General features: G+C 42.6%; 1 protein-coding gene across 1 annotated transcript in view; it reads left to right on the forward strand.

Moving 5' to 3' along the window:
- CLTRN (collectrin, amino acid transport regulator) overlaps positions 1–15963 on the forward strand; it is a 181526-nt gene that overhangs the window by 101441 nt on the left and 64122 nt on the right. Inside the window, exon 3 of the mRNA XM_069205017.1 lies at positions 1831–1916. Coding sequence (XP_069061118.1) covers positions 1831–1916 — 86 coding nt within the window. The remainder of the gene's footprint in view (positions 1–1830; positions 1917–15963) is intronic.

Consider the following 15963-nt stretch of genomic DNA (forward strand, 5'->3'; position numbering starts at 1 on the left):
TGCTAGAAAACTAACTTCAGTACCCGAGCTGCCATTTTCCTGGATGCTGTAATTGCCAAATCTTTATTCAGTTTCTTCCTGATCAGGATTTTAGCAATTTTAGGATGATGATATCTGCCAGCAGGAAATTGCTTTTTTCTAACCAACTTTAGGGTTTCCTTTCTTGCTGGAGTCAATTTTTGATGGGGTTGATTTGAGATGTGCGTTAAATAATTTTTTCTGCTAACACATTGGAGAACTTATGGGTAGATTTAGAGAATTATGGCAAATAGCAGGTTCACCGTCTGCATCTATTCTCGTAAAAACATCCTATTTATTGTCCAATAAATATGGTGGCATGACAGCTGAGTAACTGGCCACTACTGTTTCTGGCAGAGCAAGCCCTTGAAAAGACACCATAGGAATGGTGGCTGGCTTTCAGGAAAAGATAACTAAAGTGTCCATAGTTTGCTAGGCTATTTTCTCCAGCATGTTAGTAAAATGTCTGCGTGGGCATTGATTGCATTCCCACATAGGCCACATTTCTAGTGCCCACATTTGTTGTCAGACTCTCTCTTAAAAAGGTGAGGTATTTGTACAATCTCTGCTAAAATGTTTCTCCTTTAAGTAGGGACGTTTTCACTAGCAGCTTTGTAAGAGGTAAGTCCATCTACGACAGAAAGGACAGAATATCTGCTAATCACAGTCTCAATCAGGTTATTATTTGCTTTATATTACCGTACTCACTAGTTTCTACAGGCAGTAATGGCTGATTTTATCCTTTTTATGCCCACTTTAAAGTTCAAGCCTATATTGTGAGCTGATGAAACAGGTATATGTTTGAAAAATGTCTTTGTCTTGCTCTTCATATAGACCCGGCCTCGCAGAGCACTGCTGTGTTTCTTTTTTTATGTTGTTTTTTTTTCTTTCTATCTTGCTTTGCTTTATGGCATAGCCATGAAGATCCATTTTTCCCCATGCAGGTCTTACGTTTAAAATCTATCAGAGAATGCAGAATTGTGTTGTATTGCAGTTTCACAAATGTTTTTTTTAAAAACATGATGGGCGCATTACTTCAGAATAATACTAGATGTTGATTTGAAGTCCGTACAAGACTGCTGACTTTAGAATGATGTCTTACTAGACAATTCGTGGAACTTCCATAAGCATCAAAAATATACCCCAAAAACAGTGTTTATTACTAGGGTTCGCTGTTGAGTCAGCATCAAAACTGCAGTACCTCCGGCTATCACTAAATGTTAGTAGTTTCAGCCGGGAATCCAGTAGTGGTGTGTGCTACTCCAGCAGTAATCCAGGGTTTTATGACATATTTCTGTTTTTTCATAATAATTATTGGCCGTACAGCTCTGCACTTTTGAAAGACAGCTCGATGCGCAGTTTTGTATTTTTTTCTTTACTGGGAAAACATTTTGTTCCCACAGAGAAATCTTTTCCTCGACATCCCCTTCTACTTTGAGGGTGATCATTTCCTCTTCCCATCAGGTAGGGGGGTCACTGGACTAGATAAACCTCAGACTGTACCCAGGATACCGTTTGTGGATGCTCATAAATTTACAAGGTGTGTCAGAGAATTATACAGAAGTATGTGGATTTGTGGTTACAAGATCATCTTTTGTGAGTGCCTCCTGCTATTTGGGATCCTAAATGCAATTTATGAATTTGTAAATCGGACCCTTCCTTTATAATGCATTGTAACTAACAGTATTTTTATCCTCTTTCATGTACAATGCATCCAAATCATATGATCTTGTCTGTGCATCATGAGACTCGTGCAGAAGCAGACATGGTAAATCTCAGTCTTATATTTTTCCTTGTTTTTCTTCTATCCAGTATGTGTGGGACAGGAGTGAGGACTATTTGTTTAGATCCATGGTGGCATGGGCAATGAGGAGTTCACTACAGGATGAAAACTTCATGTGAGTAAACTCAGATTATTACAGGCTCATGTCACATTCCACTATGAAAATAATGACTATTACATGGGAATCCACCATCAGTGTGATTAGGTCGAATATCATCCGTATTTACATACCATTGTTTTTTATGCCAGCTTCAATGTCACAATACAATTTATCACTGGTGCTCTTGCGAAAATGTTTTTGGGAGAAAAAATGTATATAAAATAACAAATTGCTGTAATGCATAATATGTTTAATTAAAAAGTTAGAGCCCAGAGCAACTAGTGTTAAGTACATATTATCAATAATTAATCATTAATTTCAGTAAACAGAGTACAATTGTTAGAAGTCCCAGGAATAAGGCTTATGTTGCATTGAGACAAAATTGAAGGAAAAAGCTTCATATTAACAAAAAATACTAATCATTTAAGAGGGACACAATAGGGGAAATAAATAAGGTGATAGTATGGCTAATGCTGCGAACATGCTTTTGGTCTGGTGTTACAATTGTAACAAAGTCATATAATCAGATTTTATTTTCTATACATGCTACAAATACTGATGTTGTATTGTGATGTGACTGTTGGCCAGAGTATAAAGGTTAGAATTTCATAGCATGGGAGGGTAATATTACTGCCTATGGAAATGGACTTTGTTGGGGTAACATCTTGCAACATTGTCATGCTTCTTCAGGAGGGGCTTGTGCATTTTATTTGGCATTAAGCTAATAATTGTCTCATTAACCAACAAAAATATGCATCTCTCATATATCTTTAGATCATAGGTTTCCTCCAAGTACTAGCGTATAGGAATCCTACAACACATTTTAATTTGTTTAGAAATGGTGCGGTAGAAGCTACAGAAATGTGAGGTCCGGTGGTTGAAGTTAGGGCGTTTTGATACAGTTGGCAAAAGTCTAACTTATAAATATGGGTCGAGCTAGGTTGGGCATCTTTGTCCTCTAAACTTATAGATTATTTCCAGCTCCTTCGAGAAGCAATGACAGGCTCATTTCTTTATTTAATTTATATTCATTGTTTTTCAGATTTTACATTTAGATTTCTCACAAACAGACAATTTGACTTTCTCAGTGCTAAAGGCACAGTTATCATTAGAGTTCTTCGGCCCATCTGGAACTTCTCCTTCTAGGTAATTCTATTTACTTTTCCACATAAAGGGACCTTAATTAATGCTAAGGTTAATCCAACGTGTACTACTACCAAGTAATGCATATTTGGGCTTACCTAGAAAGTGAGTTTATGAGCTGCAGCTAGCCCAGAATTCAGCCATTCAAGTGTAAAAACAATATGCCCATATTTTCCCTGCATTCGGATCCCCCCTTTGCCTTACACTGGCACAACACATCAAATTTGTGTTTGTTTCTTTATATTTGTTCCGTAAATCATTCCACTATACAAGGGCTTCCCTTGTATCAGTACACCTCGTAAGCTATCATCCTGTACGTCATCAAGCAGTTTGGCATGCTAGTCCGTACCATCCTTAAAAAGCAGCTGAACTGGTGGTAGAGCCTTTGTACTGACTGTCGCTGTACAATAAAATACGGTTCTAGGTTATGGGCTCCTAGAGTCCTCCCCACTTCAGAAAAGCAGTATACATTAATTCTACTTCCCCACCTCCTGAATCAATTTCTCAGTGCCAAGATGCAGTGGCGTAAGGAGACCCTATTGCCCCGTCAAGGAATGGTGAGGGGGTGCCTAGCGATATCCATACCCTCCAGCTGAGGGGGTCCCCCTTTATGTGTGGAAGGCTGCCCCCACCCCCTCCCTTGGACTGCGGGGGCTGCGGCCGTGTCCGTCACACCCCTGCCAGAAGCATGTGGTTGAATGCAACGCTTTAGCAAAATAGAACTATATAATTCTGAAAATGCTGTCTACCATGACCTTCAATTACCCACTTTTTTCTAACATTCCTAACAAACGTTTTAAATTACTTATTGCAATGCAACAACATTGTGACCCAGTTTTGTCAGTTTATTACACTCTGTCAAAAAATATCAATTCTCTGGCAAATTCTAAACATACCCTCCATGTTACTGATATTTCAATACAACATTCCGATTGAAATATACCACAAACCGAGGACCAAGTCGCAATATTTGATAACTGCAACAAATGCCTTCAGTTTACTCTGACATAGAAGTCTTTGTGTGTGACAGATGAGGTGCTGTCAGATAGAGATTCTGGACTCAGTAACATAGGAAATAACGCTTGGGCCTTATTTAGACCTTGGGGATGTTACTGCCAAGCACCGTTGTCCAGTGTGAGTGTACCGTCATTGTGGGGCCAGCATTAATTTGGAATGAATGATGACACCACAATGACAGTTGTGTATGTGTGCAATATGCATGTTGTGCCATTGTGTCCCCAGCCATGTGTGACACAATAGTCACCTCGACCTATGCATGTCACAGTGATTAAAAAAATTACTGTGACATGTATATGCCTGCAGTGGTCCTGATCTCTGCAGTGCCTACCCAATGTACCCTGGCAATACCTTTGAGTCCAGCGACGGGGTGTCATGTTTTCTCCATGGGTCAGTGGCAGCAGTGATGACAGGTCTTGTCCAGTCGTGTCTCATGGAAATCAGAAGTGGAATAGGGAAAAAAGGTGAGTTTTCACCACTTTTCCCACCCTAATTGACTAACTCAGAAGTTGAGATCGGACAGCCACTTTTTTCTTGGTGGTATTGCACATCCAAATCTGTATTGCGTAAAGGGTGTCATGTGGCCCCGCGGTAAGGCACTTTTCCCTCTCCCGCCATCGATGTGGGTAGTGTTTCTTGGTGGAAATGGCGGATCAAATGCGGCCTTTCATCTATAAGATCGCCAATATCTAAATACCGCTGGTGGACTGGTTTTCAGTTGAAAAGTCAGCAGTGGGACAATAACCCACAAGATTGAAATCAGGCCCTTAGTAATTCCTTCTCCATAAAGTGATATTTCTTATGAAAAGGAAAAGTACTTTTTTACACATACCACTTGATTCCGAGTGGGTTGTTTTTTTCTGACCAATGTGTAAACCCCTGGTTACCCAGTGGTCAGAATTACAAGTTTGGTTGTGTTTATTGCATTTATATATGTATCAAATGTGTTAAATACCTCAACCTTTGTTAAATTTCGGCATGTCAAACCTGTCAAAATTTAACAGGAGAAAAGCATATGGGATTTACCATATAATGTAGATTTTGGAGTATTAAAAACCAAAATCATCATGTTATTCAATAGATACTAGTAATAGGTGCTAATTTTCACACCCGATAAATAACGTACCCATGGCATCGTTATCAAGTTCAATAAATAGCACCTAAACTCATTATCAGATCCTTAAGTACTCTACACATGTTAACAAATATATACAGCAAGACAAGAGGAAATGCCTGTGGTGACCCAACTAAAATGCCTCAAAACAAACATGGGACAGAATACCCAGAGCTACTGGCACCTTTAACGATCTGAACACAAGCAAGGGCCTAACCATAAAAACACAACTCCCTCATCGGTCTAATACAACATTAGAAGTAGATTAATTAAAACCCTTGAAGATAATGCTACCTTTCAGTGACATATAACATGTCCTTACTTACAATATAGACATTAATAGAGCTTTCATTCTTCACAATATAAGTAGTGTGCAAATCACTCTTATATTTTTTAGTAATTAAGATCAATGCACACCTGAAATTGCAAACTAAATCCCCAGCTCAAAGAAATCTTGATAACCAAAGCAAAATCTACTCTCCTGGGGGTGGTCATATTTGTACTTTGCCAGGAGACTTAGGGCCTAATTTACAAGAAATGACGCTCCACTGCCCCAGTGCAGTGGAGCATCAAAAATGTTACTGCCGTCTAACAACAGATCCTAATGCCATGCTTGTGCCGTATTTACAAAACGGCGCTGATTTGTGTTACGTTGTGGCTAGCGTCCAAAAAAATGACGCCACACCTGTCCACCACGACAAAAAAAAATTACGCCAGTGCAGCAAAAGTGAATCTCGCCGTAATCACTTTTGTGCCTAAAAGCGTAAAAACAAACAGATCCCACAATGAAAAAAAAAGCCAAACAGGAGACTGAAGAAGCAGAAATGGAGAAGCCAGGAGACCCGACACCCCAGGACAACCCCAACAACCCCAGTACCAGCCAGGTTGTCCAGACAGACTCCCAGGAGAAGAGGAAAAGGAAGAGGAAGTGCAGGTTTAGTGAGGAGAACAACATGCTGATCTCTGAGGTGACGGAGCACCAAAAACAGCTCTTCGTCACCTCTAAATTGCTTTTAGGGAGGAAAGAGGCCATAAGGCAGTCCATAGTGGACAAAGTCAACAGTGTGGCAGAGGTCAAGGGGACAGTCATCGACTGTAAGAAGAGCTGGCACAATTGCAAGTGCAGAACAATGGAGAAATCGGCCAGCCACCGCAAAGCAGCATTGAAGACCAGAAGTGGAAGTCCAGCACCACAGGAGCCCCTGAATGAGTTGGAGGTGATGGTGGCACTGTCATCTCTGAGGAGTTGTGGCAGAAGTTGCAGGACATTACAGTGCAACATATGATGAACAACAACAACCACAAGGTAAGTTGAAGTGGGGGGCAATGTGGTAAATATGCAATTTTAAAAGGGGGAGGCAACCATGTCCCAGTGCTAAAACACATTGTCTGCAGGCCATAGGGCAGTATGCTGGCACATGTATGGTTAAACAGCAAAGATATGTAATGCACATTGACCAGGCCAGAACCATCACCTCACTCTCTTCATCACTGTGTGAAGTGCAGTATCAGTCCACATTTACTCAACTTTGTGCCTCATGTTTGAGGAAATGAGGCAGTGCTGCGCAGCTAGCCAGCTTGCTGCACTGCTCTGTGTCATTTCGAATGTACAGCAATGTAAGGAAATACAATGCATCCCGGTACTTACCACATGTATGATGCACAAACTGCTGCCTAGCTCCAGTGCAGACACCCTTGCACCATGTAGCTACTTGGTCTCACTTGGGCCTATATACACTAATCTGGGATGGAAATTCCAAGACTTAAATGGCTGTCACAGGATTAACAACTCATCTGAGAGGGGGGCCAGGTGTGGGCGATGAGAGGTATCCACATAGGGATATGGCAAGAGACAGGTCTTTAGTACCCTGCATTATCTAAATTTCACCCAGCTGACATGACAGGCACGGTGAGTGCACACAGGTGTCAGCTGCCACGGAAGGGACCACAGAAACTCATCACAAAGAAACAATTGGTGGGGACAATGTGGGAACCTACCAATGATTATGTGTGGGCACGGTAGGTCCCTGCTACTACCCTGTATGGTAAGTGCTGACTCTGCATGGCAGTATGACCATTGTTTGGAATGGGGAGACTGTGCATACTAGGGAGGTGGGAATGGACATGTGTACACATTGTAGCAACACAAATACAAATGTGCCACTGGTTCTGACTGTGCAATGCTTGTGGCACACATGGGAAGGGATGGCAGTGAAAAGGCCATTGGGAGACTACAACCTACATGTCATGTGGACCGGGGGGAGCATGTGGCACATGCCAGGAGGGAGTATAATGCAACACTGGTGTTGCATGTACAATTGGAGGATATCAAACAGGGACTTGACAAGGCATACCAAAAAACACATAACCACCACAAATGATAGGACCCATGGAAGAACCCAGGTTGAAGTGGGTGGGCCTGCTGATGTGGGAGTCAGATGTAGGGACGTGACACTAATCACACCACTACTAACATGTGGGGTGAAGCCCTAACAATTGCTATCCATAGCAAAATAACATGTAGTACCACGAGATATGGACATGCGTGATAGTGGTGTCATAGGCATGTGAGAATGAATGTATGAACTGTGTAGGAGCACTGTGTGGCACTTACATGTGTACCAGGACACAAAAGTGGGCAATCTGAGGAGGTCTGTACACATACAATGGCCTGGGCCTGAATCATATGACGTGAAACACTGCAGATAAACAAATCACATCAGGATGTAATGAGGGGAATCTAAGTGAGCCTAACTACCAAGTAGAACAGGGCCCATTCCCTCAGAGCAGACACACAGTGCTTGTGGGAACAATCCATCTGTAATGGAAATTTTGGGAAGCTGTGCAGGAATACCTATGCCCAACAGCTGTACTACACATCACTGTTCAACTCAGGGCCCAATGTACGATAAAATTATGCAATGTGGTGCTGCAAGTCAGCCTGCTGTGCTGCACCATTTTGAAAGTACTGGGGTGTGTTGTATGTAACAAAATGCAATGCATCCCTGTACTTTCCTCAGCGATGGTGCACTAACATCTGCCTAGTGCCAACACAGAAACGCTTGCACCATGGTGTGTGGGTGCCTATGTTGCTGAGATGATTGCTCATGTGCTGAAAGGGGTATTTCTCTGAAACGGAACAATCATGAATGGTGTTCACCACTTTTTATTTGTGCTGTAAAATGCAGCACACATAGAATTTTGAAAGAATGGTGAGTAAAATGTCCTTACTCTCCGTTGCACCACTTCAATGCCACTCCTGAGGTGGGGGAGGAATCTGATGAATTTCCCAACATCTAAATCAGGGAATGCATCACGTTTCCATGGATTCCATGGGTGTTGCTTGGGAACACCCACAGCAACACCCATGGAACTCACCTCTTATGCAGCTTAATGCATGAAGGGAGTACACTTTTACTGGGCCATAACAGGATACACAATGTGACTTGGTGTGGCCATGTAAGTTAGGGGCCTGCACACTCTGCCATTGGAGCATCAGATACAATGACACTCTAATTGTGCAGCGTGCTGATAGGGTATTCTAAATGAGGCGTTGACAGTACTGTTTGCGAATCATAGATTGTGAACCTGGTTACTCGTGTCAAAATCTCATCTAGCAAACATCAACATTAACATATCTCCATTTAATTGCAGAGGATGAATGCATCCCTCCCAGCCAGCTGCCTGTCCTGCAATTCTCCGATGATGTGGATGACTAACTGCAAACCATACATCTGGATACCGTCCAGGAAATCCTAGGTGCCATCTAGACACCATCTCCTGTCGCAGGGAGGCCAGACGGCATTGCGGGGTCTCCAGATGATCTACCCACCTGGATAGCAAACACCGCCTACCAGCCCACCCAGGGCCCTGGACTCTCAGGACCCAGGACTTATATTTCAAAAACCTGTGGTATGAGCCCAGCGGGAGCTGGCAGAGACGGTGTGGGTGGGGATAGAGACAGTGCTTGGTGCCCTAGAGGCTGTAAAGGTGCCTCAGTCCAAATAAGGACAACTCTGCATCCATACGAGGTACCTACTCTCCGCTTTGTGGCCTCCAGCAGCCCCTGGCAGACATCGCTGGTGTCATGAGGCAGAGGCACAAGCAAATGCTCTGCCAAAGTGGCACCAGCGAGATTGCCAACAGGCTGGGGGCTATACAAAATGTCATGGAGGCCATGGAGCGGAAACAGGACTCCCTCATTGCCACCTTGGGTGCCTACCACTGTGACTTTGCTGCAGTGTTGCATACCCTGCAGGTCCTCCTTGCTGCTGTACTGCTTCAAATGTTGCCACAGATGGGAGCTGATGTGGACACATGATCCACATCTTCAGTCCCTGATGTGTGTGTGCCTCCCTCTACTAGCACAATTACAACACTCCTGTAATGGGAGGCACCACATACATCAGAGGAGGAAGATGTGGAAGGAACATCTTTCAACAGGACAACTGCCCCGTTGCATCTCTCTGTGGCACATGCTCTCTTTCTTCTTTCTCATTTGCTTAGAAGAACTGTCACTGTCCTCTACTTGACTCTCCCACTGTTGACCTCTTACATATGTGGGCTGTCATAGTGATCAATATTCTCTAATGGCAATGTGGTCTTCCTCCTCACTGGAGCACTCCTCTCTTACACATGTTCCAGGACATATTACCCTCCATGGTCTCTGTCTGGACATCCAATGGCTTGATGCATCTGTTGAGGTTGTTGATTAATGAAATGTACATCAGTACTGCGTGTCAAATTACAAATGTAAATAAGTTGCATGCTATAACCTTTGAGTTGTATGTGTATCTGAAGCTAGACCAATATGAAAATGTTGCAATGTGTAAAGCAAAAACAATGACTACTTGTAAAAGGGATATTTGTGAATTAGAGTCAGAGCAAAGCCACACAGACTGAGTGAACATAATTGATGATGATGATATGTATGGTGGTTAATAAACAGTTTCTGGGGCTCCCTGTCATGCAACAGGTATCATGCTTTCATCGTGACAGCTGATGTAACAGACACCACAAGTGGCTAGTCTAAGCAAGAATTGTAGCATCAAGTCTACAATGATATGACAACTGTTTGATGCAAGTGTGAGACCTTGAGGGGCAGGCATAAGTGTATGAGTAACTAATTCCAGACTTAGGGTGAGTGCAATAACAACAACATTCCACCAATGCATGTCCCATGGCCTACCAACACAGAGCAATTGCATATGGATGCCTGTTGTGGGATGTGTATCCATTCACATCCAGATTGTCACATACGCTGTTCAACAATTGTTGTAGATAGCTGTTGTGACGCCATTCTCAACCTGACAGGTACTTGCCCATAGGGAATACACTGAGTCACACATGTAGCCAAACACAGTTTGCAGAACCAAAGGCATGTACCTAACATAACCTGTGCAGACATGCTACCTCCTAGACAGTAATTCATGATGGAGACTATAATGTAGTAAACAACAAGTTTTAATAAAACTATGTATATTTAACTAAAGCAACCTAAACTACCTATCTTCAGCTATCCTACACTACCTAATACTAGGATACCTACAACTAACATAACTTATCTTAACTTATCCTGAACATTTCAAGCCACATGATAAACATCAACCCCTCACCCCCTTAAAAACATCTGTAGACAAGGACAACAGTACCTACAGCTGTACATAGACTAACTAAACATATATGCCTAAGCAAATATATATACATATGTATATATATATATATATATATATATATATATATATATATATATATGTATATATATATATATACATATATATATATACATATATATTGTAAAAAATAAATAAACCTTTTCTATTTCCTTTTTTTACTAAGAACACATACCTAAGACATCACCCACCCGCTAAAAACACCCAATAAAAAGAAACCCCTAAATAAGTACCCACCCCTAATTAAAAAAACGACTATGTACTACAACTAACCTAGACTACACTAACTTACCTAACACTATCTATCTAAACGCCCAACAATTAAAAAAAAAAACTTCATACAAGAGGAAGGGAGGTAAGTGTCTATTTGGGCCATCCTGCTCCTCATCTTCTTGTCACAACTGCTTCATCTCCCAGAGCAGGATGAGCACCTGGTCATGCTTGTGCTCCAGGCTGGACATCCAGAACTTCATGTCTGCCCCTTCCTGCTGAATGTCCCAGAGTACATGTGGTGGGGGCTGTGCTGTAGATGGGGCAGTCATTGTGGTGGTGGAGGTGGATGGACCTGCCCCTGCAGGCCCACCCCTGTCTCTGTCCCGAGCCTTGCCCTTTCAATGGTGGGTGGAGACACCTGGTTCCATGGTTGGAGCCCCTTAGTGAAAGGCACTCCAGGACCCCAATGCTCTGTCACACTCATATATTTTCCCCATCCTCTTGAATGCCTTTCTCACCTGACGGATCTGGTGATAGAATTCAGCCCTCTTCTCAAAATTCCGCTTCTAGGATGGGTCATGTTTCCTGAGTAATCAGAAAGAATACATGTAATACAAAGGTTTATCTGGCAAATGGATATCAAGCATGCCATGTAAATACTATCTGCAGACATCACATGATGTACATCACAAATCACAAGAACATCTTGAAAGGCAAGATGAATATACATCTGCCCAATATCCATCATCTGCATATTGATTGTGGTCCAGGAACCAAGGCTAAGCTAATGTTACAAACAGAAACAATGCCCGTCTTGGGACATCTTTGATCTAGCATGTCATCATTGTCTATGGTTATGGAAAATGCTTTTTGTGACCATAGTATTGCACACTCATAATGTTACATTGCTCATCAATGTCCCTTCTGCATACTCCATTGCCCTTGGAACCATTGGCATTTACCGAAGTCATCTGAGCAAGGACTGTAAGTTTGATGGCATGCATCACAATATTATGTGCCTGAAATTGCAAGGACACATATCTGGACACATTACTACAAGGAAGGTAGATGTGCCAGGTATCATATGTGACAAAGGAGGGTGGATAGCTCACTCACATAACACAGAGATGCATGTAACTAATCCATATCTACTCATGTCAGTACATGGTGGGCCTTGCCATGACTCCTAGCATACTCTCTGAGTAACTGGATGTGTCCCACTATGCAGCCCATTGCCTGTACGTATATGTCCAAAATTCATGTCACTTTGCTGCACACCAGCACTTAGTACAGACATTTAATAGGTGGGTGCATGCATGCCCTACATCTCAGCTGCACAGGGATCTTTGAACGGCAATGCCAAATGCTGTGCATTTTATGGACCTGTTTGCATTACATCCTGTAGACCATCAGAGCCAGCACTAGCTGAAGCTGGATTGGGTACTGGTGTGTCATATCACAATGTTGTATAGAAATACCTCTGGCCTGACACACATTTCCAGGTCTTGGAAGATGACGGGGATAACAATGGTGATGCACACAACATAGAGTACAGGGCATCACACCACATGAGTGGTCAATTCAACCGCTAATTCACATGTGGTATGATGACCATTGTCCTGCTAATCTTAGGGCCGTGTTCACATGGACGTCAGTCCTGAACTACATGCTTTACTGTGATGTTCCTGTGGCATACTCAGCAAGAACATGTTCTGTGAACCACATATTGCCATCCTATACTCCTGGCACATGTTATTACTGTCATCACTGTGCTTTGACCATGTGTGGGGGCGAGCCAAGTACATCAGACATAGATTGCACCGTGAGTAACAACAGCCTATCTGTGCATATGAAAAGCTTTTTTTCAGGTATACAGTGCCCTGCCATGTTCACTTATGATTCCACTACCACATATGTTCACAGATCCTGGCACTGTGGTCATTGCTCTTTGATCATGCCAGCAAAATTGGGGGCTCTTAGTGATAGCAGATGGAACCTTCATGACATTAGGCAGATGCAAATGCACATCCTGGACCCAACCTCTACTTCACTGTCCATAAACGTATAGCATATGGAGTATGACTTTGTTTACATGCACTTTGGACATGGCATTGCACACAGCATACAACATCACACACAATCCTTGCACTACCCATTACACACAAAGGATGACACTCGTAGAAGTTTTCCACCTCTCCTCTCGTAAATGACTCAGGTCCACCTGCAAGAAATAATTTGAGACATAGCACTGTGAATGTTGAACATTGGGCACTGTGGACAAATATTGCACATTACACATGACTTGCAAATGGTCATGGAAGCCTTATGGTTGTAACAACTCAAATAGGCAAATGGACATGTCTTAATGTCATACATTGGTACACCAAACTGACTTGTACACGTATGTGACTGTATCATACATACATGTCTCAGGTATATTGTTCAAGGCTTTTAAATGACTTACTACCCCAAGATTTTTCAAGACTAGCTGAGTGTATTAGCACTCTGCACCTACATGACTCACAGAACACACTCAACCATGACTACCAATAACCCTGCCTCACTCTTGTCATCACAAGGACATGACAATATAACATGCAATAGTAGTTAAACATCCTTGTCCTCTCATTTAACAGACATTGTTAGATGCCATTGCTCCCTGGTTAAAGACAACAGACATACATCTTTTCTCCATCCCCAAACCACTCCAATTTAGTTTCCTGTATAGACATGTGTGGGACATATACAGGTGTAGGACATTCCACGTTATCAGTATGGACAGAGCTGCATACATTAGGCCTCATCAACATAAGACATGATCCACTGAAGTGTCTCCAAATTGGTTTGCTAGTGCTAAGGGACATCACTCAGGGCGGCACATGTTGACATATGCCCAGACAGCAGTCCATGTATTGAAAATGTGCACACTTCCTCAGGCTGCCCACAGCACATCAGGTGACATGTGCACAGTGGTGCTAACAGCAAAGTGTCCGACAAGTATGCCAAGGACACTGCTCAGTGTGGGCACATGACAGCCCAGTATTCAGAAACCTTTGTTTCTCTGAAATGACTTTTTTGGTGTTGTTGTCCACCTATTTTAGCACTATTTTAGACATGTTATTTTAGCAAACTAAGGCTGCCATTGTACACTTTAGCTGAGTTACATTTTATTCAAGCATCGCTTTATTTTTCTAGCAATGGCCACATTTGCAGTGTTGTTTTATTTATTTCTATCTACTTTTTCTTCACCTAGGAAAGCAATACGTTTTCAGTAGGACATTGTTTTCACTTTGTGCTTTCTTCAAAGTTACAGTCAGATAGGTTGCTGGCAAAAGTGGTACGCTGTGTCTTCAACATTCACAGAAACATACACACTCACAAGTGGGGACCGTTTCTTAGAATGTCAACAGTTTTATTATAAATACACTCCTTTGTTCCATGCACATTAGAGGGAGATTCCAGCCAGATGACCACAACTGTATGCTGATTGCCTCGCTACAGTTGCTTGCTTAGACTGCCAAACCTCTGATCTACCTGGGGACGGTGTTCTTCTAGACTACAGGCTTCCTTACTAAGGTATGAGGGATGATGGGGGAAACCTGAAGGGTGGAATAGGCTTATTATGCTTTGTTCTAACATAGCGTAGGTAGGAGAACTGTATTTTCCTCCTAGTGACAATATGGTGGGACTATTTTGATGTTTCACTCTCCTCGTCACATTATTGCTTTTATTGTGTTTTATCATCCTAGTTATTACAATACATGCCATTTTATCTAAGATGCAGTTACTTCAATAAATCCTCATTGAACTATATTCTACCTCTGTTGTCTTTGCCTGTGTGAGACTAATGTAACGGAGTTAAAAGGATAAGATCAGATTGACCACGATTCCCCTGAGGAGTCTTTCTTGTCATGCGCCCGATTGCCACAATCATCCCTGCTATTGGGTGGAGATGAGGTGCTGCTAGTTAGCCGGAAAACTCGGATTAGGCCAACAGGCATCACATTTTGTGGAATTTTAGTTAGTATCCCACAGTCTATGTGATTCTGCCACCCAAATCCAGTAGCCTCATTAGCATAATGAGAACCTACGCGACAGTGTGTGATCGCATTTGAGCCCTGACATATGTCAACTTACACAATGGGTCCCAGTTACTCCGTCCCAAATTGTGGCCAATATCCCACCCGCCAAATTACAAGTCCATTATATCCTATGGAACTCATAATACCACGGGCGGGATATCTGTCACATTTGGGGTGGAGTAATCCCCTTCCGCCGAAGTTGAAATCAGGCCCTCAGTGTCACCCTGCACCACCAAAGCAGCATGTCTGTTGGGTTTATGTGGCACAGTGTGCTTGGCCATGAGCACAAGACTGGAGATGCATCAGAGTCACATGTCACCTCCGGGGGAGCATCACAGTGACCCATTGGGAATGAAATGACTAATTTATCCAAGTTTTTCATCTACCTATGTGTGGTGCTTTCTACAGCACACATATACAAAGGACTACACCGTTAATGATTTTGTATGGGCAGGAAGGTGTCCCTTCCTGCACATGTACACTCATTCCTGCCAACCATGTACCCTTGCATCATGATACAATGGTGCTTGCATTGGTGTTCATCAGCAATTTGAGTGTTAGCACAGGGGACAAATACAGGAATGTGCCATACAGCATATGTACGGTGCATTGCTGCACTTTTCAGGGATGTTGGTTGGAGCACCAACAACTCTCGCAGCCCTGCCCTGTCTTCCATCTTAGTGAAGGAGGCCCTATGGCTAGCAGACATCTGCATGCAAATGCAATAAAGGAATCACTCACAAAGTCTGTGTACTTACCAACAGTTCCACTGACCTCTATTTCCAGGTAATCCAGGAGGTCACATTCCCAGGAGATTTTTT

This window comes from Pleurodeles waltl, chromosome 8, assembly GCF_031143425.1.
Source record: "Pleurodeles waltl isolate 20211129_DDA chromosome 8, aPleWal1.hap1.20221129, whole genome shotgun sequence".
NCBI lineage: Eukaryota > Metazoa > Chordata > Amphibia > Caudata > Salamandridae > Pleurodeles > Pleurodeles waltl.